We start from the raw sequence: 24,986 nt of genomic DNA, 5'->3' as shown, positions 1-24,986 counted from the left end.
CCTGAAGGTAGGTATGGGAATCGGTGAGATCTTATTAATACAAATACCATTATGGTTCTGCTTATTTGTCAGATTCTTTATCAATTCTCTTTAAATAATGAATTAATGAATTCCTGATCAGTGTTTGGGACAAAGTTAGTCTCTACAGGTTTTCAGCAACTGTTTCATCATCTCTGAAAACCGATGAAATGGGAGAATATTAGTACAGCGTTCTTCATTATTTAGATATTCTTAATCAAAGAAGAGATCAGCTAAACCTGCCAACTTGGCGTTAATGTTATTACAACACCACCCTTTGGACTGTTTCTTCCTGCTCTACCATGACTCCCTCTTGTTGCAAGTTCCCAGAAGTGTACACGCATGGTTTAATGTCAATGTTTTGCAAAGCTCAACTTTCAGAAAAGCATGCCAGCATTGATAAAAGGAATTGATAAGCTTGGAGGCATCCAATTCAGATACAACACAGTTCTAAACTGGAACGGGTTCTCGATTCCCAACCCTACCTTAAGGTTATACTCGCTTGGGAAGGAAGGGGTGAGAGTAGCAGTATTCGGTTGGTTGTATTCTGCAAACTCACCACTCGATGCCACTAAATCAGTGCCCACCAGGGAATGTTCCCAGTTGGATTATTATAAATTCCGTGGTACTGCATCCGTCCAAAGTAGTTGCCACCCAATAACGCCACTGCTGGAGCACTTGGTGGCTCAGGGGGCAGGCACCCCATATACAGAGGCTGAAAGTCCAGCCCGGATTTGAGTCTGACCTGGGTCTCTTTGGTGCATGTTATTCCCAATCTCTCTCTCCCCTGTCAATCTAGAGTAGGCCAAAAAAAATTACTTAAAGGAAGAAAAAAAAGCTACCGCCTACAGGTGTACGTCATGAGCCAACTTTTCCCTTTTCTATGTCTTATTTGCTGCCTTATCTGGATGCATGAGCACGGTCAAACAATGAATCCTCTTTTCTGCCAATTCAAGGGCTCTGCGACATCTCAAACTGAAATTCACTGCCTTTCTCTCATGACTTTGACACAGCTCAGCGCTAACAACGCTTTGGTGACATTTTGCAGCGATCAAGCATTAAGAGGAAGTGGTACTGTAAGTGGACAAAGTGGAACATATACCTGGGCCCCTCCCGTCTCCCCATGGCAAGGCTGGTCTGGTCTTGAACACACAGGCAGGGAAAGCATGCACAGGCATGAGTGTGCATTCATTATGCATTCAGATAAATAGGCTGTAGGTAGAGTGCTGTCTTGTATGCATGCCATCTGAAATGCCAATCTCCTATCCCCGAATTTTGTCAAGGATTTGAACCAGTATCCTTTTCAGCACAGCCATGCCTACAGCCATGGGAAGAGGGGTCAGGATGGGTCCGAAGGGTCAGATGCCCTAAATGTATAGTATGGCTCATGCTCGCTTTGCCCTCCAGTTGATTTTCAGGGTCTGCATTCATTCTCAGAATTAGAGTAATGACGCGGGGTCACCAGCCAGCTGCCCTGGGACCGCTTAACCACAATGATCTGTGAGGCGAAAACTGATAGTGGGTGTGAATTCCTGTTCTGATACTGTGAATGAGCACAGACCCAAGTGTGAAGGGGAAACAATAGTGACCCATGCAGCAAAATCCATCACCCAGCAAGCCTTACCCTGTCCTTCACTATGAGACACTTTGCAAGGGGAGGAGACAGACAACGGACAAGGAGTTAGTCAGGGTTTACACTGAAAAGTGAAATCCTCTGAGGACACAATAGCTCCACCCAACACAGTACAGTCAAATTGAACAAAAACCATGACCTATCAGGGACTCCCTCTGTTCAGATAAGTCCGCAATCCATAAGTGGATTTGTACACACACTGGCTCCGTTTCAATCCGATAGCTTGCTCTCTTACATCTGATATTGTTGCTACTCAACCCTTTGTTTTCCTTTCAGATGGGAAATTAAAGGTCTGGCCAATATAGAAGAAACTAAACTTAGAAATAGTCTCCATCACCTTTCCAGAGTAGAAGTCAACATGCTGTAAACAGACGAGAGAGATCTAAGCTCCAGATTTGAACACAGCCAGCATTTTTACATTTAGGTGGCACAAACATCACATTCACAGCACAGAGAGAACACAAAAAAAGATGCTAACCACTTTGTCCTCCTTTGTGGCATGCAGTCCAGGTAGCATTGAGCATTGAGAAAAAGTGACGGTGGAAGTAGAGCAGGAGAGAAAGAAATGAAAGAACGTAAAAGAGATAGAGAATCAGAGAGGGGGGATTTGTGAAATGGGATAGTGGACAGATTGTGAGGAAAAGAACAAAGTAGAAAAGGGGGAAAGAGGATGCGGTGCAAACATTTGTTAATTACACTCTGCAGAATTGATACACATACTTCATAGTCAGTGACAGAGTGTGAAGTGGTGGGGACAACAGTATGTGAATGTATGTGACCACTGATATGTTAGGCTCTAGCAACATGCATGACCCAGCTTGGCATGACCTTGGCGTGACCTGTGATAACATCATGATGTGTCACAGCTCCTCAGAACAAAGAGGACACTGGGGCACTAAAAGGAACATGGAGCACATTCCTCCACAACCCTTACCTTTACCATACCTCTGTCTAATACTCCCATAAAAATATGGTCTTTTCCAGTGATGGGAATAACAGCGTTATAAAATGATGGTGTTACTATCAGTGTTTTCAGTAATGAGTAATCTAATTCGAGGTCTAAGTCATGACCGAAACAACGAGGTCGCGGGTACAAGCCGCCAAAATGTGTTTTCTCAGGAGGGTGGCTGGAGTCTCCCTTAGAGATAGGGTGAGAAGTTCAGCATCCGTGAGGAACTCGGAGTAGAGCCGCTGCTCCTTTGCGTTGAAAGGAGCCAGTTGAGGTGGTTCAGGATCATCTGGTAAGGATGCTCCCTGGGCGCCTCCCTAGGGAGGTGTTCGAGGCACGTCCAGCTGGGAGGAGGCCTCGGGGAAGACCCAGGACTAGGTGGGGAGATTATATCTCCACAGTGGCCTGGGAACGCCTCAGGATCCCCCAGTTAGAGCTGGTTAATGTGGCCCGGGAAAGGGAAGTTTGGGATCGCCTGCTAAAGCTACTGCCCCCGCGACCCGACCCCGGATAAGAGGTTGAAGATGAGATGAGATGAGAGATGAGAGAGTAATCTAATTGATTACTCTTGCCATCATTATAACGCTGTTACCGCTACTGCCAAAAAATGTGGCGCGTTATTATAATTATTAGCTCATTGAAGCTGTTTTCATCAGACCATTATGCCCTGTAATGCCCCTGCTTCTGCACGTTGGTTTTTCATGCAATTCCAGTGTGACTACTCTCAATATATTATAATAAATATCAAAAGCTCCAAAACTTCTATTGTGTTGTTTTTATTGATGCACTATATTACTATGGAACTTATGTTATCTACAATAATACATGACATCTGATTGGAGACTAGTCTCCCTTTGTCCCACAGCAACATTAAAATAGTTCAGATTTGTGTACATCGTTTCTGTTATAGTTTATTGTATTAAGTGTCCATTTCATTCTAATATTCAGATGTATCATAAAAAGTTCAACATGCACATATATTTTGAGTTGTATTGTATTGTGTTGTATTAATGAGTTCCATTAAAGAGGGGTGGAGGTGGGGTTCAAATTCTTTTGACACATTTGAGCATTTAAAACTTTACTTGACAGTAACGCAATAGTTACTTTCCATAGTAACTAGTTACTTTTAGAATTTAAAACTCAGTAACTAATTCAGTTACTTTTTGGTAGAAGTAACAAGCAACTACAACTAATTACTTTTTTTAAGTAACATGCCCAACATTGGTCTTTTCATATGTTAAAGGCAATTTGTTCAGCCAAGTATTTTTGCAATTTTAGCCTATAGTCTCCTGAGAATCAATATATTCTTTCAACAGTGTTTTCATGTGGAAGGATTTTCGGAAATTATTTCAAAGCATGTGGTCCCTCTGTGAACCTGTGATAAACTTGAAGCTGTAGTTATGCTTAAACTAATATAAAAAGTGTTTCTAACTTCAGACCTCAACTGTTTTAAAATGGTATTTGTTAATTTCGGTTTCACTGTTTTAAAATGGCATTTGTTTCTTTTGTGGTTTCTGTTTTAAAATGGTATTTGTTTCTTTTGTGGTTTCTGTTTTAAAATGTTATTTGTTACTGTTGTGGTACTGTCTTAAAATGGCATTTGTTACTTTTTGTGGTAAAGTTGACATCTGAAAAAGTCCGGGTCAACTTTTTTTTCTCAACTGTTCATAAAGGGGCAATTTTTCTTCTGAAAGTAAAGACAGATATCTCAAATCCTCAACAAATAAAAGCTAAACTACCTGCATGTCTAGATACTATATGAAGATAAGAAAATGTATTGTTGGTTTTAGTTGTTGTTGTGTATTTATGTAATGATAGTAGATTGGTAGTCCTTTCCTTTATACAAGCTGCACTGTACAGTATATAGCCCATAGACCACACAGATACAGCTGATGAAGCAAACTACATACATGTATACTCCAAATATTTGCCAAACAGCACGCAGAATATTTTTAATACTGTGTCAGTCGCGTAGTCATTAAGCAGCTAATTAGAGGAAAACACAGTGTCCTGCTGATGTGGGGTAAATGAGCACACTGGAGGCAGGAGAAGGTTATTATGTCATGAAACAATGCTCACACTTTCCTAACCCTGTTATTCTGCTCGGATGCCTCGACGACCCGGGACAGAGTCAAGCACTGCCAAGACCACAAGAGCTTTACTTCTGATGCATCCCTCCCACACATTATACACACTCACAGCCTTTCACAAATGTACGCACGGTAAAGGAATGCAAGGCAATTGTGTGTTTTCTTATCCCTTGTAAGGATGAAATCCATTTTGCTTAAATGATAAAACAACATGTATGTAACTTGGATAAATAAAGTTGCATTATCAGAAATCCTTGTGAAAGGCTGGGATAAGTGCTGAAAGTAAATATACCGCATGACTGAAAACTCTCTTAGTATATGACTTAGTATATCTCCATGCGGTAAGATCACAATATAATGATATGGTGTTAAGGAAGCAGGTAGGAATATGTTTTGTAATTGGTGTAAACCAAGTTAATTTGACTGGACACAATCATATTCATTGATATATTGATTCATTAAGTGACACACAAAAACACATACTCCAAAATCCAGCACCCGTTACAAAATCCAGTAAGAGAGTAAATCTACCAGGCATATGTTGTTACGCATGAAACAGTGATTAAATGTACATTACAGCTGCCCTAAATCTCCTTTATTTTAATTGTGTTAAATTATTTAGACCCCGAAATTCTGCTTTTAAGTGATGCCAAGTATCATCTAAAGGAATTAAATTCCATATTTAAACACTCATTAATTTTATTATAAAAACACCATATTGACTGATGTTATTTGGAGCACATTTTCCCATTAAAAAAATCCTCTACTTTATTTGTTTTATTTATAGCTTGCATTTCTCTGTATTCCATGTAACGGCCTGTCTGCTGTGATAGTGATAATAATGGCTTCACCAACAGGGATACTATCTTTATCGGCTCTTCTCACTGGTCTTTGAGTTCTACATACGTGTGGTGCCAGTGTTAGTTCAGGCCCAGCTGGGCTAGGCGGATCCTGAACAGATTGGGGACCAGCAGGCCAAGGATGAAGGGCCCATAGTCAGGTAAGATACCCAGAAGGAGGTCTGCTCTTTTGGGTTGGAGCCCATAACATGCTTGGATGGAGGAGGGCCTGAACTTAAAATAGTACAAACATGTTTATAAATGGATGCCATGCCAAACTGATCCAACCTGGATCAAATAAATGGTTATAATTTGGTGATGTGGTGTGGGCCTTTGATTTATGACCAAACAATTAATAATTAATTCAATCAGTTAATCAATTAATTTATGTGTCACATAAAATCATATAATATAAATTTGTATTCTAGTACAATAGTGTGACCTTTAGAGCCTTTATCTAAGCGGTAGCACTGGCTACATTAAAGGTAGCTGGCTGCAGTATAGGTCATAAACCCCGCCCCCACCATGTCAGCAGATGGGCCGAACTAAAAAAGCTCCTCAAATACATTTTCCCCAAAGATGGTTTCTGTCATTTTCAGCAGTTCTGATCACGCAGATACAGAAGCCCTGAAAGGCAAGGTGAACAGTTGGCATTGACAAAAAGTGTCATTGTTGGCATGAACCTAGTATTAGTGAAGTTTATCTTGTAACTTTCAATTTCCTTTTGTATCGTACACCAAACACTTCATCCAGCACAGCAATTTCTCACCATTAACTACTGGGCAGAATTACATTGTCTCAAAATTACAACATAAGATATTTGGGATATTTTGGCTTCACTTTTGAACAGTGGGGCTGTCCATCTATATATACAGCCAATGGATTACGTTAACTGATGTTTTGTTTATTCAGGTTTATTTTTAGCCAGAGACAAAAGCCTGACTTTGGTGATCCCTTTGACTTTTAATTAGCTCCAACAGCAGGTCAAAATGTTGATGTATCCCATATAATTCCACTGTATCTACAAATGAACTTTGGACACTTTCCACTTGAGATGATCTCAAATAATTTGAGGTCTAATACTACAGAAGCCTCAATTGTATTTGGTGTTTTGTGCTTTTTAACAAATGTCAACATGCTTACCTTCTAAAATGATTATTACATTGTAGACATTACCAAAACATAACATGTTAGAATTTTCATTGTGAGCATGTTAGCTTGCTGAGGTATCATTTAGCTACATTTACAACCGTCCCACTCTCGACTATTAGATTTAATGAGCAGTGCATGTTTAATGGAAACATGATTAAAAACTCACTGCCTGTAGGCTTAAATGATCCACTGTCTGTTCGTATCCTCCATATGTTCCAAACTCATATTTTCATAAATATTACACAGTAAAGTACTAAACAGTTTATGTTTGTCACTAGTGAGGTACTGTGAGTTACTAGACTTAAAGCAGCAAGCTTTGTGTGTTTTTCCATTTATGGCAAAAAGAAAACAAAACTATTTCTATCTATACAGCATATATACAGTATATATATATATATGTGTGTGTTTGTGTGTGTGTGAATATATATATATCTATATATATATAGATATAGATATATCTATATATATATAAAATGTTGTTGCCATAATTAATACTTTTTTGCTATGAAAGTGGGATGATATTGTAATCCATTCTAACAGTTGCAAAAACTACCTAACTACAGCTGCCGTCCTTCACTACAAACCTCAACTGTGTTACCCTCTTTGCCTCTCTTTTTCTCTCTTGGTATAGGCTTGTTGCTGTAGAAGGTCAGCCCTGTCCATGTCTAGCATGCTTGCTTGATGTCACAGGACACACAGGAAAACACAGATGCTTTTACTGGAGGGCTTTCACGTTCAAGTGAGCAAAGGTGCTTCCTTTTAACCATTCAACAACACAACAGCCTCAGACTTGAAATGAGCCTTGAAGGGCCTATGACTGGTGCCAAGCCATTCTTCCAATACACTTTGATCTCACCAAAGTGTGACCAGGAAGCAACAAAGCAGACAGAAATGAACACAGAAGCAGAAGGACCAACTGTACATAGGCTACAGCAGGAATGAGGTGAGTGTGAGAGGAAAGGAAAGGAAAGGAAAAAGGAGGAGGTCACTGGGTCAGGTTTCTCACATTGTTGGAGCGTAGTGAGACCCGCCCTCCACAGCGAGCGCAGAATTTGGTCTGGCAGTAGGAACAGGGGTGGCCACAGCCGTCTGCAAACTTGGTCTTGCGGCAGATACCGCAGGTGGGCGCGTCATCCTTCAGCTGGGTCTGCTGACGCCGCGTCTCCGCCCCGATGCGACGCACCTCCTGTTTGTAGCTCTCAAACTGCTGGTGCAGTGTTCTGAGTGGAGAGGAGAGAAACGTTGAAGATTGCCCATTAGTGGTGCATCATGCATTCACAAACTTTTTGCACTTGATAAACTTTACCCTCAGGCAGTGTTTAGACAGACCTTCCTGTCTAAACATCCCTACTGATGAAAAACAAAGAAGGATGTGGTGGAATTTCTGAATACCTGAATCCAGTTTCAAATAAATAAATCTAACAAAAGTGATGTTATGCATTTATGTTTGAGAATATTTAAATTCCAGCAAAAATAACTAGCAATTACTGTAGATCACCGCTTCAAGGTTGCCTTTCAAAAAAAACAAAAAAACATAAAAATCACACGATTAAACAAAACTTCAGTTCAGTTTTGCTCTGTGGCTCACAGCCTTCCCCTCCCTGCTTCCCAGGATGCCTGCGATCGAAATAACCCGAGAGTGAAGTGCAAATCAGGCCATGTGAAAACACCCACAATGTTGTCTCAACAGAACTGTCAAAGGATTCCTGCATTAGCATACCATGGCTCTCATGTAGGGGACCCAGAGAGCACTTTAATTACTTCGCTGAGTGAGAGAGATAGAGAGAAGGGAGGGAGATGGCTCCATTCACAGCTTTGCAGCCAATTTGCCTATTTGTAGAAGCAGACAAACTTTAGTTAAGTCTCTGGCAGAAGACTGACTTTGCATTCATGTCTGCAAAAAAAAAACTCATCAAGACAATACCGTGCACTGGCATTCCCACTCTTGCACATTTGCTAAGGTTGTGCTTTTTATTTATTCATTTTTTAATAGTTATTAAGAAAAAAAGTAACGAAGGGCCATCACAAGTTCCAAGACCCCACATTTAAATTCAGTTCACACTGATGTATAACCATCACCTGGGTCTATTGAAAGCAGACATGTCTTCCCGTCTGTAATGCTCAGCGGCTGGGAAGGAAACACGTAGAGAACATAAAACCGAATCTGTTGTAAGCAGTGTTTTGGTGGTAGAAAAAATCAAACAGTCCTCCACCATGACCTACGCAAAGACCAGGAAGGATGCTTCGTCTTTTCAGAATTCTTCTGAGTTGGAAAAAAGGTCTGTATTCATCTTTACTGAAAAACAAGCGTCCAAACAAAAGGTTAAGTAATTCCCACAAAGTACACAGTCCCTCTGAAAAAAAATATTTCATAAGGTACCAACATTAAAAATTTTCCAAGTCCAGGAAATGAGTTTACAGAAGCCAATTGTACATCCCTCTTCTATTGTGCCTTTCTAGCTATCTCTGAATAGTGCGAGAGCAGAGACAGCAGACTGCCACCATACAGAGCTGGACCTGGGAGGTGACTGGCAGACCGGGACACATTTGGCCAATCAGCTGACACAGGGAATGGCTGGAACAGGATCAGTGATTTACTGGCATGAAATGTTGAATGAAATATGAAAAAAATGTAACCGTAAGACTATTTTCTGGAAAAATACACATTGAAGTCAGGGTTAGAAAATGAAATCTCTTTTGTAGCTTCATTGCCTTATCACCTTTAGGCTGAATATTATCACATTTTAAATGCATTTCCTCAAATATTTGGTATGTAATGTTTAAGTTCCAATGCTGAAGTTTTGTAAGGCCTGAAGGGGACTTACAACTAGCTGTTATAACCTGGGGGCCCAACATCAAAGCATCTGTGCCATCTATAATACAGAGCCAAGACACTTTAAAGGCGACCTATTATGCTTTTCCTCATTTTCTGTCATATATGTTAAGATGTCGGATGTTCATGTTAAACTTGGCCTCAAATAATAAATGCTTCCCTTGAGAAAATACCTTGTCAGTTATTAATTCGTTTATTGTTTTTATTTCGGGCATGTCAGTTAGATCAATCATCATCACACATTATCCTAGTTTCAATCATACAATTAAAATGTCCAAAAGGGAAAGCGGGAGAAGCAAAAGCTTATCTAGTCCCGTACCCGCTTCCCACATCTACATCTTCATCATACTATTTTTCTCATGACATTTGACAGAACATGTTTAGACAGCAGATAGTAATCAGAGCTGCAGTCTAGCTTATAGTGTTATATTGTCATGTGCTCCAGATTGCTAAATCCTTTCAATGGTGCTGCGTGAATCTAAATGCTAAAGAGGGTTTAGCTTTTACTGATTTTTAACCTGCTGACACGAGTCATCCGTGCCGGCCGGTGAGTGGGGAATTTCCAGCGCCCGATTGGTCATGTACTAGAGTGACACAGAGCCAGGGGGAAATTTAGTTACCAGCTAACACTAGCGCTAACTAGGTTGGTTAGCTAGGTACAACCGCCAACAACTGATCAAGAAATTTTAGCCGACCAAATCATTATAATCAACTTTGATGAAGTGAAGACACATTGTGAAAAGGTTCAAGTTCTAAAATGACAACACTGAAAACACCAGGAAACAACTTGACTGCTATTTTAATGTACACAGTGCCGTGAATATGTATCACTAATGGGGCTTTTCCACTGCAGGGTATCAGCTCAACTCTACTCGTCTTTTTTGCTATTCCATCACAAAAACATGATACCTGGTAGCTGGTAGCTTGTACACAAGTTAAATGTTGGTCTAAAATCACAGTGAGATACAATGGGTGTACATGTGTAGGCACATGACAAAGGCAAAATGTATCCCCTCGTCTTTGGCTTCATAATGTTGGATGACTTCCCAACTCTCCTGTACATTTCAAGTGTGTTTTGCTCTCCGCCTGCAGCCTTCTCTGGTTCTCTTCTCTATAGTAGAGGTCCTGGGTAAGATTTGTATGCACTTCATTTAGCAGAGAAAATCTCAACTTTTATAGACCAATATGACCCTACTGAACAATGTGGGATGTGTGCCAAATTGGCTGACCACCAATTACAGAGGCACCAAACCACTATACCTTGTTTATACCAGTGTCTCCCAGCACTGCATGTACTGACTGGGTGCGATACAACCAGCAAAATATCAACCAAACTAGCAGCTATGAACACAATCCGTAAGCCAGACAACTTTTCTCTGATTGTCAATTTCAACTGTCCACAACTAAGGGTGCACTCACACTGTGCATCCGTACCATGCCCCGTGCTTTAGGGTACTTGTCCGCCCCTCCCTCTCCCCCTGCGGCGAATGCGAATGCTTCTTGCTGCCTATACGTCATCACGCCGTAACACGTCACACGCATTGATTGACGTCATCTCGATGCGTCGCTTTGTTTACAAGAGCGTGCGGTCTTTTGGCCACATAATGGAAAGAAGCGCAGAAAGATGGAAACATTTTTTGGCTTTGTGGCTTTTCTGACCAACTCTGCAGTAAACACTCTATCTCCGCATCACACCAACGTGAACCTTTGTTTTAAATTTCCACACATGGTCCGTCTTTTCTTTTTTCTATGTCCGAACAGGCGCACATAAAATGACGTCAGAACCGCCTTAGGCCCCGTGCTCGTGCTCGTGCTCGTGCTCGTACACGTGCGCACGCTCATGCTCGTACATGTGCAAACGTGCTTTACAAAAGCCCACCTCTCTCAGACGGGTCGTGGCCAGCAAGCGTACTGCGCCTAAGCGCCTAAGAGCCTACTCACACTGTCCTTTTGGCCGCGGCCAAAACCGTTTTTTCAGCTAAAGCCTAGTACCTTTGAGCAGTGTGAGTGCACCCGCTCCGCGCTCAACTGCGGCCAGCGGACCGTCCACGGCCCGCTTGAAAGAGGTGGGCTTTAGCGGAGCCGTTTGCACATGTACGAGCACGAGCGTGCGCACGTGTACGAGCACGAGCACGAGCCCTACGGCAGTAGCGTTATGTCCGCCTGTTCGGACATGTAAATAGAAGGATGGACCATCCGCGGACATATAACAACAACAACAATGGCGGTGAAAGGTTCACGTTGGTGTGGTGCGGAGGTGGAGTGTTTACTGCAGATTTGGTCGGATGAAAATATTCAAAAACAGTCGACAAGACGCACAAAAACTCCGAGGTCTATGGAAAGATTTGTAAACAAAGCCACACACACGCGATCAATGCGTGTGACGTGTTACGGCGTGATGGCGTATGGACAGCAAGAAGCATTGGCCGGCCCAGGCAGTGTGAGTACAAACGGGGCTGTGGCGCGGGGGGGTGAGGGAGGGGGGACAAGTACCCTAAAGTCCGGGTCTCGGTCCGGGAGGACAGTGTGAGTACGCTCTAAGTCAAACGAACTCGACTTTAGCCGTGAAACGGGCTTGGGCTCGGTAAGGATGGACAGCATGAATGCGCCCTAACAGAAAGTGCAATACAAATGGTGGAAACATTCTTGGTCAAAGCTCCTAAACCATCAACAGGTTTGATGAGCTACGCATTGCTGCGTTCAATAGTAATGTCCTTAAGATGGACTTTAAGAGGACGGCTTGAACCTCAACCAATGCAAAAAAACCTGTACAAAGAGTCTATTATCAGCAATAGCTTTGGGCCAAAGCACCATTTAGAGACACCTCTGCGATCTTAAATGCAGATGCTTATGATTTTTTAAGAAATGGCAGTTAATTAGTCCCTGAGATTGTAATCTCAAAACCGGAAGGTTTAACAGATCCCTGCTTGTGTGGCAAGTCTGCACACAAGAATGAGTGTCACTGTTGTTGGGTAGCTGGCATCAATTGCTGCAAGTACTGCAAATGCAAGGAGGCGATAGTTGTAAAAATCCTATCACTGAGTGAGCTCTCATCATCATCCCCATACTTGGACTGTGTTGTGAATGTTTTACCTTGCAACACAGGGAATAAATATGTTGCTTTGTGTTTTTCACTTTAAGTTAAAGTTCAAATGATAAAAGCAAGGTTGGATATAAAATGCCTGTATCTTAATCAAATGCAAAAAGTATTTCTCTTTATGTGAAGATTAAACTGGTAGAAATGTATAAGGATATCTAGGGGGAAAGGGCCCCATTCACCTGTAGCGTGATAATAGTGTCACTTTTCAATTTTTTCATTTTCAGGACTTTCGTCCCGGGTAGAGATTTTAACACATACCCCCACGTTGTTCAGTGGGGTCATATTAGTCTATAACCGTTGATATATTTATTATCTGCATACAAATCTTACCTAGGACCTAGACTACTAGCTTTGTGTCATACAGCCATGCTATGACAGCCCCGCCCACATTGAGGAGGTACTATAAAAAACTTAATTGTAACGGGAAACGATGTGTCTGCCATCCAAACCGAGTGGAGTAGAGTCAAGTTGAGTAAAGCTACACAGTGTGATGGAAAAGAGCCATAAGCTTCTGTTCTGGTTGGCAGGTAGCCGTGTAGCCCCGCCCAAATCATACCCTGCTTTATGTTCTATTTTACTTTAAATGGGACCATAATTGACTAAATAAACACTGTGCTCTATTGAAGACGCCTTGAAAATAGCGTTTGAGTGAATAAACCCATTAGGAAATATTAAATCAAATGAAATAAGGTCATTTTCTCTTTGACTTCACAGTCAGAGCCAGTGGAGTCTCCCCCTGCTGCATATCAGAGAGAATGCAAGTTCACGGCCCTTCATTGGCTTCTAAAAGACGTCCATTATTTTTTTAGATTCTATGAATTAAGCCCATTCTGAACTCTTTTCATCCCCACTCCTGTGATAATGCATCCAGTAGAAACTGTAGTCCTCCAGAGAGACAAAGGTTGTGTGTCTGCACATGTCTGCATGCCAATGTACTAAAGAGAATTTGGATCTCACATACATGTATTCACTGAAAACAATTTTACTTTAGCTAACACATAAATAATGATAAATGGACATTGGAGTTAACACAAACCTCAGTTAAACTGATCCATATATAATTCAAATGGAAAAACAACATGACCGCCACGGCAACAACGTCATAAACATGACCTCTGACTCTGAGAAGCTATCTATCCTGCCAATGGGAGTCCATGGGCTGAGCCAAGCTCAGGCACCATGGGAACAGCTGTCAGAAACAGAGGGTGCATTCGGTTGTCATGGTAACGTGGTGGCGTCAAGTACTGGGTGTCAGCGGGTGTCAGTGCACCAGCTGTTACTGTTCTTAAAGCCGCAGTTTCATCAGTATTTCTACCACTTCCGCACATTCAGCAGACATGGACTGCTAAAGCTGCACAAGGTAACTTTTAATATAAAAATAAATCCCTGTTCTCAGCCTAAATCAAAAAGGACCTCTGCAGCAGTGGGGTCTCATCATCTTTGACTGAAAATGTCTGGATAAAGCTGGATGGAATTCTAAAGTCAGGTCTGGACAACTAGCTGTCCATTTGTCCAGGGGGCGATCAAGATGTGAAGGCTTCACTTTTGGGGCCGTCCATCATTATAGTCAATACATTAAACCTGTATTTATGTATTTGTTTATGTGCTCAACTGAGGGCAGCACAAGAAGCTGAACAGCAATGTCATCACTCCACTTTTTTCTTCTAACCGATAATCACCGATACTAATGGCACAGAATGTGTGCAGGTAACATGCTCTCACAAAAAGTGCAAAGTGGTAGACTGACACTATGACTGACACACGCAACTGGAATCTGCTGTATGCAAAATTAAGCATATGCCAAATATACAGTACACAGTGACAGTATTCACCGAACATGCATAGTCTCACACATACACACAGACACTATCCAAATGTAAAACTCATATCCTATCAATAGAAAATGTGACAGTCCAGATTCCTGACCCCTGAGTTAGAACAGAGTTACAGTATATATCCATACCCATAATAATTACTAACCAAATCCATATCTTGAACACTGTCTTTATGTTAAATCCATCCATACGCATGAAAAACGTAATCGCTCTGTGAAGACGTCCTCTCTGTGTGTTCATCGATTAGAGACCTGAGCCTGCTGTGTGCCCAGAGGTTAGCCACCATGACTGGGATCACAGGTGCAAGAGTACTGAATCATTTTAGTGTAGCAGACAGACTTTCTTCAGTCAATATCACTCAAAAACAGCCTGAGAATATTTGCAGTGCTAGTGTCTTGCATAGATACATTCACAACACTACTAAGAAAAAAAGTAAATGTCCATTTTGCAATTTTGATTATGTCCCTAAAATAACACCTTTCTTCAAAACAATCATGCTGTTCAATCCCTCCCCGGTGTAAGTAAATTAGCATGTGTACAAACTAGGCCTGAGAGACTAACTCCACAACACAAAACACAGATGATAAAATGTTATCACAAAGCTGATTTGACATATCTTTTTGTAGTTGCTGTGTAAAAGCCATTGTTAATAAAGCAGGACTAATCAATATTATTTTTTTGAAGAATAGGTCAAATTACTATGTGTTATATGAGAGTGGTTGCTTATAATACAAACCAGCAGGAAATTATAGCCTTACGGCATTTTTCCTCAGCTCTTACATAGCTCTTTAGCATATTTTAGCTTATTGTTATGGGTTATCTGGTCTGGGCCTGCAACATGGTCAATTTCCAAATTGTAATCCATATATTAGTGTCATAAGAAACTAAATTATCAAAGAAATCAATCGCTACAAACCACCTCATGTTAGCTCGTCTGGAAGGAGTCTAAATTACACTCCAAATTTAGGCTAAATGTTGACAAGGGTAAAACTCTCCATTTTCAGAAGGGTCCCTTGACCTCTGACCTCAAGCAGTTTTTCTCCTGCAGTACATATGTGTATTTGGCCTATTCTAAAAAAGTTCTATTTGAATATTTTGCATACTGGGGTCCATGAACAGTCTCAGAGTTGCATAAATTTGGGTCTAACTGGAAAGCTGAGACTTGTGGATTCAATGAACCCAGTTGTATTCATGTGTGATGATGTTAGTCTCCATATCCAGTCCCAGCCTGGTCAGATGCGTACATGAACTGATGAAGCCTCTTGGATGAGAGGTGAAACGTCTTCCTAGACAAACAACCAAGTCCAGTTGCTTTTGACTGAAATTGCTTCGGGGATAACAATGACCTGGACAAATGAGAACATTCACAGGCTTAGTCTCCATAGGAGCTATTTCATTGAAGTGAGAGCATTTTTTGTATAAAAGTATCTGTTGTGACCTCTAAAATAATCACAGCCTCATGAAACTTTACAAACACAAACTAGAGACCTGGAGCAATCAACAAACATCTTCACCGTAGATTTACAACTGATCTCACTACAGCCTTTGAAAGTTAAATAGTTGGCCCGCCAGGAACCAGTTGGAACATTATGAGTGTAATGTTATTCCAAAAAAAGTGACAAGATGGTTTGCTCTTCGATCAACTGTACAAACAGATGGTTTAGGAACACACCGTGTTAACGTTAGCTCTTTTATGTTACTCCCCTCTAGACTGACACAGGAGTGCCTGTACTTGACTCGCTGAGCCAGTGTAATCTCCACTAATGACACAGGAAACTAAAAAAATTGATTCCCACTCCTGTTTATCTACTGACCTGTGTGTTAGCCTAGCTCCTGGGCAGTGGTGCTAATGTTTCTAATTCAGTATATGTCAGGTATACGTCAGGTATACGTCAGGTCTATGAGAACGGGCCTCTACAGAGACGCTACGTCCATTTTTTATAAAGTCTATGGTCCTGAACAGGATTAGTTTTTTCACTTGACACACAAAACAAGATAGCTATTAAAGTAAACTACTCATTACTAAAAAGAAGTAACATGGCACTACTGTAATGTGTTACTATCTAACAGTTAGCATGTGGCCATGGTAGACAGTGACCAGGGGGGTCCAAGTGGTGCGAACCGGCTGAACTGTGGCTGTCTCCTCTCTCTAGGTCAACTCAATGTGCCAGCAGGGACAGCCAGAGAGCCAGATGTGTGTTTGCCCTGCTTTGGTCTTGTCAAAACAAGTGTGAGAATGAACACGCATTAACATACACTCCTTCATAGGCGAATATAAACAATGACACAGACAGAAAACCCACATAAACACGTATGGGTTTGCCTTCGCCTAGGGCCATGCAGCTAAGCATGCATGTCCAAGGACTCCCTCCCTCTTTCTCCCTCTTGTTCTCTTTATCTCTCCCTCTTGTGTTTCCACTCGCTTCACCAGTTGTTGGTGTGGAGTTGTTAATTAGCACCGCTATGAATACATTGCCCACGGATGGGGAGGGGAGAGGGGAAAGCTGTGTGTTGGTGTATGTGTGCAGGGCAGTACTATTTTTGTCTAATCAGATGATTCCTGGTGACGCCTTACAGAAGACTCAGAAGCCTCTACTGCATGTTTCAGCCATGGATGGATGTATAAAGAAAACTGAATACAGCATTCAAGGTGGGGCCTTGTTCATTCTTATGAAAGCTGCTCAGTGGCGCATGAAGCCAAAAAAGTCAACTGCCGTGTCTAAAAATACCCAGATGATCGGCACTAGTCCCGCTACTGCTACTGTGTGGCCCAAAGGCACATGAGAGACTTCTGCTGGCTACGCTCCAGGTACACTCCGGCTAATCAACAATGTTGATTCAATTATTTAGTGACTTCCGAAATCTTATTGGCATTTAATGAATCAAATTCTGATGAGATTCTGATGGGTGTTTAATATTTACATATGAGGTTCACCTTGGCTCATATCTCATGTAATTAGCTTCTTCACTAGTATAGTAGGTTTCATGTAGGGCAGAGTCACAGCGCCCCACAATGTAAATCTGTGGTCAGATACGTAACTGCGGCGTTCTCTGTTAGACAGCCGTTAGGGGGAGAAACAAATCTGCAAGTCGTGCCCCCAGACCCACCTACAGGGATTTAATTCCGAAACATGTCACCCCTTTCGCCTCTTGTTAGTTTGCAGGTCTGATGACAGCACAATTGAAGGAACAAACCTCTCTGCTCCTGATGGAGCTAAAGACCGGGAAGACGACAAACATGCTGACACGCTGTGAGGTGGCAAGGAAAGGAGGAGTCTTGGGTGGAGGCGGAGTGATCAGAAGAGGTAAATTAAAGGGAGCAGACATGTACAGGGAGAAGACACTGTGGGGGGGGGGGCGTTGATCAGGAAGCCAGGAACAAGGTGATGAGTGATTTATATACAATCTCAAAAGTCTTCCCATCCCAGAAAGATAGAACAGAAATGGAAGGAGAACAAGTGGAAAAGCAAAGGACGTACAAAGAGCCAAGACGGAAACAAGCGTGGGCCAGAGACCAGCAGAGGAGAGCAGCCGATGCATCCGGAGCCACTCTATAAATACCACTTGAGAAGAGGAGTGGATGATGGAAAGACGATGGAGACAGGATGGTGGAAGAAGTAAAGGGAGAAAGAAGAGGAGGATAAAGAAAAAGATTATATATATCTGTTAAAGAACATTCTATGAAAGCAGGGACATTAGTCATTTTTTGGAAATCAAGAATTAAGTTGTTGTGGAAGATGTGTCAAAAATTCCTGCTGGAGTGTGGTGTGTAAAAGTGATGAAAAAAAGGAAGGAGGTAGTGAGAGAAAAGAGGAAGAGCAACAGATGGGTGCTTAACAAAATGCAAACATCTTCGTTGTTTTCTTGTTCGCTGCCATGATGTTATCCATGACGACTTTTACATATTGGCTCCCTCCACTGTCAAAAGGCTATAAAATGGTACTAACGTCATAATGCTAGCAGAAATAAAGCACCCAGATGGCCAGTGTGTATCTATCTATAGGGCAGCAATTTCTCAAACAATCTGGTCAATCCTCTCTAGCTTGATAGGGTTTGATTCCCAGCTGTCATTATTTCCAGGATCCGATGTTACAGCCACATCTGACTGCTTTAGTCACATAAACCTGCTGGTTTAATACACAGCTTAAGGGGAGCGGTGTTCAATGAAACACAATCCAGCAACCACAATCCTGCTGTGATCTATATCATTTCGTTTTTACTTTATGGTGTCTAGAAGCTAGACTCAAGGTTTTTGCAGAAAAGTAACCATTTTACCACCATATCAATCCCCTATATCTCCAAAACAATGCTACAAAATATAGGGGTAGGCTTAGTTCTTTCTTTGATTCAGTAAATTTCATTTATTGTGCCAAATCATAACAAAAGTTATCTCAAGACACTTTACATATACAGTAGGTCTAGACCATGCTGATTTACAGAGACCCAGCACAGTTGGTTGGTCCATGACTTGGACTTTATACGGACGTCCATGGTCCCCAGAGGATAAATCCTACTGACCTTTTCTCATGAGGTTTACCTTTTTATGCTTTGAGTGAGATTTCTGTTGAATGGGTTACCATACAATTTGGTACAGATTTAGTCAACATAGTGATCTATAGATCCCTGACATCTAAAATTCTCATCCAAAATTAAAATTTGTCCAATATTTTGGATCAGGGATCAAATACCTATTAGATTCATATGAGCCTCATCTGTACTTTGTGTTTAGTTATCACAAAATGTTACTATTCCAACACGCTAAGCTAAGATGGTCCAAGCATTACCTGCTAAACATTAGCATTGTTGCAGGGATGAAGTGTTTTTGTAGGTTTACCTGGAGTTTAGCATGGTTCCAATTCCTTAAAACAATAAACCAATGGAATTTTTCCATTGTATTTTGGATTATATGCAGAAAATAAGATCTGTGTCTAACAAAAGTTTATGATACCTACATATTTGGTACTGCAAGATAATACTACTACTTTTGTGATTTGTCAAGCATAAATGCAACTGCCTGAAGTAAAAAGCTAATGTTCACTTACAAACAAACTACACAGCGGTTCCCCTAACATGATTCAACTGATCTGACTTATTTAGCTACATTAGCAACCAATTTTTAAATACATGTACAAGCCTCAAAATTCACAAGTGCGATATTTACTAACATATGCCGTAGAATAAAACATTAACATTTCTGAAGCCTGTGTTAATCACAGACTTTACCTAACCCATTCAAAGGACCCATTGACTTGGCAAAATGTGCATCATGCATCCTCATTCGTATTCATGGAACTCAGTATGACATATTTTAAATATTTAAAAGTAATGTGATGTTGACAAGGATTTAAAATATTTCAAAAAATATTTGTGCATGCGCATTTGTAATGATTGAATCATTGAAGGTTCTGTGCTGTTGAAGAAGTTGAATAAACAGAAGTTTGTAATTTGACTTCTGTTTCTAACACACTGCCATTGTTCCTGCTCAATCACCGCACAGACAGTCCTTTAGCTACGAAGCTTTAGCTTTTCTTCAGCCTATAGACTAAGCAACCCCTCCCATAGCCAGTGCTTAGATGTTGATAACTCTTTTTTATTGATGTTGTGAGTGTTTATGGAGCAGAGTGCTTTATTGGCATGGACTCCTCAGTGTGTAGGCTCTGTTTGTATATCTGTGTCTCTATCACTCTGTTTCCCTCCTCCTCGTGCATTTATTTCTTCTTTCTTTCCCATTATATCCCTCTAACTCTTCCTCCATTTTCTTTATTTCTTTTCGTCTTATACCTCCTTCTTATCTCATACCTTCAATACTGTACATTGGATTTAACTGTGACAAAGCCAAGTAATTGATAAAAATGTTCTCTTCCACATCACTGTATATGATTCACTTTGCAATGTCCTCCTCTACTCTTTTCTTTCTCTCTTAAATACTGAGACACACAAAAACAAAGCCTCTGACCTGCTGTGTGACGTAAACCATGAATCTAGTTGCTGGAGTAGTTGTGGAGAAATTATGAGCAACCTCTAATCCCAACAGCCTCGGCTAGCTGCCCACTCCTCGGTTGCCCCCCTCCTGCTTCATCAGCGAGCTACAAATAATGAGTTGTTGGTTTGAATTGATATTGTTGCGCAAGAGGCCAGTCATGGAGAAAACACATTATTAAAGGAGAGGTTAAGTATCTTAATAAACTACTAACCTGTATTTTTAAACAGTGTTCATGTTCACACAATTGTCTCTCCTCTACATACTGGCTGACAACAAAACTGTCTAACTGGAGAGACGACAACATACGGGAACTTCTTTCAGTAACACCAAAATCATCAGACAAATTCAAAGAATGGCAAGATACTCTGTTGTTTGTTGTGACGAAGCAACATAGTCACCGCGATGTAATCTGCAACATGTCCTCCCTCCCCTCGCTCTACACAGTCACCCTCCCTTGCCTTAACAAATGCCAGTATTTCCCGTAAGTGAGAATGCATCCTACATGTAGAATCTCTTGTTGTGTCCTGCATGTGTGAAAGATAAACTTCTATTACTATTTCATTCCAACCTACAGCAAAAGCTCACGAGGCATCAGCTGATTGTGTTATCCCTGGTGCAAACTAAAGGATATTTGAATTAGAGATACACAGATCCAGTTTTTTTCCAATCCAATTCGATACCTGGGCTGAGCATATCGGCTGCTACCTGATACCGATCCGATCCTACTGTTGAATGAATGAACCGTGTACTTTGCCATGTGAGTGACGGCATCAGGCTCAACATAAACATTTAGCCTTGTTAAATAAAGGTTACAAATTAACACAGATAAAAATATACTTAATATTTTTATTAACAAATAACAAAGTGTACTTTAGCAGCAAAAATAAATAAATAACACTTCCATGTAAAGTGCACTGTTAACAAATATTTCAAAAAGTAATATAAAACCCTAACCGGTGTTGCAAACATAGAACTGAAGTGACTAAATCACTGGAACAATATTGTTGTGTATGATATTAATAAAAAAAAGAAAAGCTAATGAATCAATATCGGAGCCGATATCCGATCCGTATCTCTAATTCAAATCTGAACAGATTTTTAAAATGTGGGAGACCATAGACATGACAACAGATTTAACTGATTATTAATATTATCATAGTAAGAATGCACACACCAGATGATTCAGTCAGGACGCAGGGCCACACACTTTGTGATAACTAGGATCTCCCAGAAACGTGTCTTATCGAATATGACTTCAGAAAAAACAAATACAGCGGCGGACTGTCGTTACATAGTTGCACTTGTGTGTCCTTTTGCACCGAAACACAAGCAAACAAAAAATAGGTATGAAATGTTGGTGGTCATATTGTTGCTGTGATTGCACAAGCTTATCCTCCTTGTCTGCTGTCCACAAAGCTAAGGAGACGAAGTTCTACACACGCTGTTGGCAGCCATTTACACATATGAAACATGGCGGGTGAAGGTTCCTGGTTAGCCTGCTCTCAAATCAAGAGATACCTTCCAAAGTTCAGGTCAGCATAAATGGCCTCTTTAGGTGCAGGTTCACACCAAAACGTTTCCTATATTGTACCAATTTGAGGATTTTTTGAGAATTTGAGACATTGTTTAAATTGTCCAACTGGTCAAAATCCCTCTCTCACACGCACTCACACACAGCCACATATTTTGGACATAATTCAACTCTTCATGACACAACATTATTTAACATTATCTAAATTTTAGAGCCATTTTGATTGGTGTCACTAGAGGGTACACATTTGAGTCTCATAAAGTGTTGTATGTGGCCACTTCCTCTGACCACAAACATAGAAAGAGATGGATGGAGAGAAAGGGAGAGAGAGGGAGAGAGAGGGAGAGAGAGGGAGAGAGCGTGGCCATCCCATGTAGAATGCATTCTCATTAAATTTTAAGGCCAGGGAGGTCTGAGAGCACTAAAGAGGCTACTTTCCAATGCTCGCTCAGGTCTCTCACTCTCAGCACAGTCACTCAGTCCCACCCAGCCACACCATCTCTTCCCACCCTCTGTGAGTGAGAATTACCATGTCCTGGTTTTCTGTCACATTCTTTTCCCAATGTATCCGTTGGAGTAGCTAATCATTAACTTAATCAGCACAGCTGTATAAACACACAAATGCAAGGCTGTTTCCCAAATTTCACATGATAATAAAAGACCAAAGATAGCTCTGGCCTAAGGACGTGTTCACTTGTGTGCTTTTAGAAAAGAGGAGGATACAACAGCAGTACAAAAATATGCAGTTATGACTGGATTGTTTTGATTCTTAACATACACTGCATGGTCAAAAGCACGTGGACACCCACACATTTCAAATATGTGTGATTGTTGAACACATTGTTGTGAGTGATTAGTCAATTAGTCAGTTAGTTAGGGATCTAGTACCTCATCAATATACTGTAAGTAGGTTCAATGCTGTTAAAACCTAGCCTTCACTCTTCTGGTGTCAGGCTTTCACCAGATTTTGGGACCATAAATGAGGTCCAACCAAGTCCCAACCACAGCGAATTCTAGGTTTATCCAATACGGAAGTGCCAAAAATGCAGTTTGTCTAGTGTCCTCTAGGGGCAGGTTTCATGATAGAGCAATTTCTCAAGTCAAGTCAAAAAAACCTGCAGTGGCCACAAGGGGGGGGGGGGGGGGGGGGGGGCAGATGGACGTATGTCCCTACCCCCCAACATCAATGCCTTTTTTGGTCAGAGGACATGAGGCGGAGTCAAACTGTGACAAGATGGCGACTCAAGTAGGCAAGGAGAACTGGATCAAGCTGACTCATCACAGAGTCTACTTCCTTTTTTTATACAGTCTATGGGTCCAACACTGATGTAGGTGATATGATTTAGAGAGGCCAGGGCTCTGTGAACACCTATCATGTTCTTCCATACCAAACAGGGAATACTATTTCTTTATGGACCTTACTTTAAAAATGACTGTGGTGCCGCCATGGTTTATAAATGTCTGGGAACAGCTAACCAGATTGTTACACAGAACCATCTGAAAAGCTGTCATTGGGAACTGAAAAAGAAAAAACTTGCAAGTGATTGGATGTGCCATTTTTTTTCTGAAGTCATTCAGGAGAAGAACACAAACAACTTTGAGAAAAGCTTTAAGTGTCATTATTTGCAATAAAAAAAGAATCTCCATTTCTGATATAGCTGTTACTATTGCAGCATCTACGCTAACCTTGTTAGGCGTTGTTGTTTTGTCTCCACAGCTGGTGGCTTACACACAGGCGCATTACTTGAAACTTAGTTTTGCATCGCCAGACCTATCTCCACAGGGCTGTGTCAGGGGGGAAAGAACCTCTGGCTTGTTTGTATTTCTTTAAACCAATCACAATCATCTTGATCAGAGCTAAGTGGATGGATCCCTGTGCCGCCCCAAACGCAAGAAATGACTACAACACAGTGTGATTCAAATAAAGGTTGTTCTTTAATCTCTCAACAAAGAGCAGCCTCCGTATGAGGGTGGTTTGGTAACTTATTTCAGATTGCATCCAGTTTAATGCTTATCAATCCTCTGAAATACACACATTGCCTGAATGCACAAAAGCTCATGAGTTTGTTGGTGTCATCTATTTACAGTTGTTGAGTGTGTGACATACGTGACAGAACAGAAAAAGCAAAAGAAATGGGACTTACATCTCACATTTTGATATGTGTGTGCCTCTGTTAATGTATTAAAGCATCACTTAGACTAATTCTGACTTTTTGACAGTGAACTCCAAAGAGTTACCGTTCAGAAGAGACCAGGCACATGACTGTAATTTGGGCAGATGTACCAAAAAGAGGAATACAAATTGCACACTTCCACTGGTGCTGAGATTTCTGGCTTTTAAACTTACTTTCTGGCCAACATTTAAAGCAAGAGTGCACACATGCATACATACTCACAAACACAGGTGCACATGCATGCTGAGGTATCCTTTCTCTTTCTTTTTTTGCAGTTTCTTTTGACATGAAAAAGAAAGAGAGGCGATGGAAAGAAGAGAAGCAAACACAAGATGCAGGAGGGAGGACAGGTGTGTAGACAAACTCACACACAGTGATGTCGCACAAACACAAATCATGTACCTAAAAAACACACACGCAGATACCGCTACCCTCTGCCCCCCCCACTGGCTTCCATTCCTCCAGGTGTTGCAGACACACCTGACTGCTTTTGAGTTCTTTTAATTAAGAGCAAAATGTGAAGATCCAATCGAGCACAGGCTGAATACACACACATACACACATATGGAGCACGTTCTTTCCAGCTGTGTGGAAAAAGAGTGGAGGCTGGCTGAAAAGCAACAGGACAAACAATATCAGAGGCATTCTGTCGTTCCAAGACGTACTTTCCTTCTGAAGGTTTTCATCCACAGACTGAGAAAACAGCAACACCATCTGGGTGTGTGGTGCATTTTGTGTGCTCCCTTTCACAAGTACTGCAGTGCACATGCTCGCAGACGTCCGGTATAGATGCTGTGTGTATGTGAGTGTGGATTTTGAGTGTGTGTGGGTGTATGTGTGTGTATGCAT

At 41.2% G+C, this 24,986-nt stretch overlaps 1 protein-coding gene across 8 annotated transcripts in view; it reads right to left on the bottom strand.

Annotated features, from left to right (window-relative positions):
• rims1b (regulating synaptic membrane exocytosis 1b) overlaps positions 1–24,986 on the bottom strand; it is a gene marked incomplete at its 5' end in the record, with an annotated part of 94,159 nt that overhangs the window by 59,298 nt on the left and 9,875 nt on the right. For 7 of the 8 annotated variants that reach the window (XM_083923289.1, XM_083923290.1, XM_083923291.1 and 4 more), the window contains 2 exons: positions 1,643–1,663; positions 7,688–7,901. In XM_083923289.1, coding sequence (XP_083779415.1) covers positions 1,643–1,663; positions 7,688–7,901 — 235 coding nt within the window. The remainder of the gene's footprint in view (positions 1–1,642; positions 1,664–7,687; positions 7,902–24,986) is intronic. The other variant, XM_083923295.1, reaches the window with a different exon arrangement.

The sequence above is a fragment of the Echiichthys vipera genome (assembly GCF_963691815.1).
Source record: "Echiichthys vipera genome assembly, chromosome: 2".
Classification (NCBI taxonomy): Eukaryota; Metazoa; Chordata; class Actinopteri; order Perciformes; family Trachinidae; genus Echiichthys; species Echiichthys vipera.
This window is presented reverse-complemented; position numbering and strand designations above follow the sequence as displayed.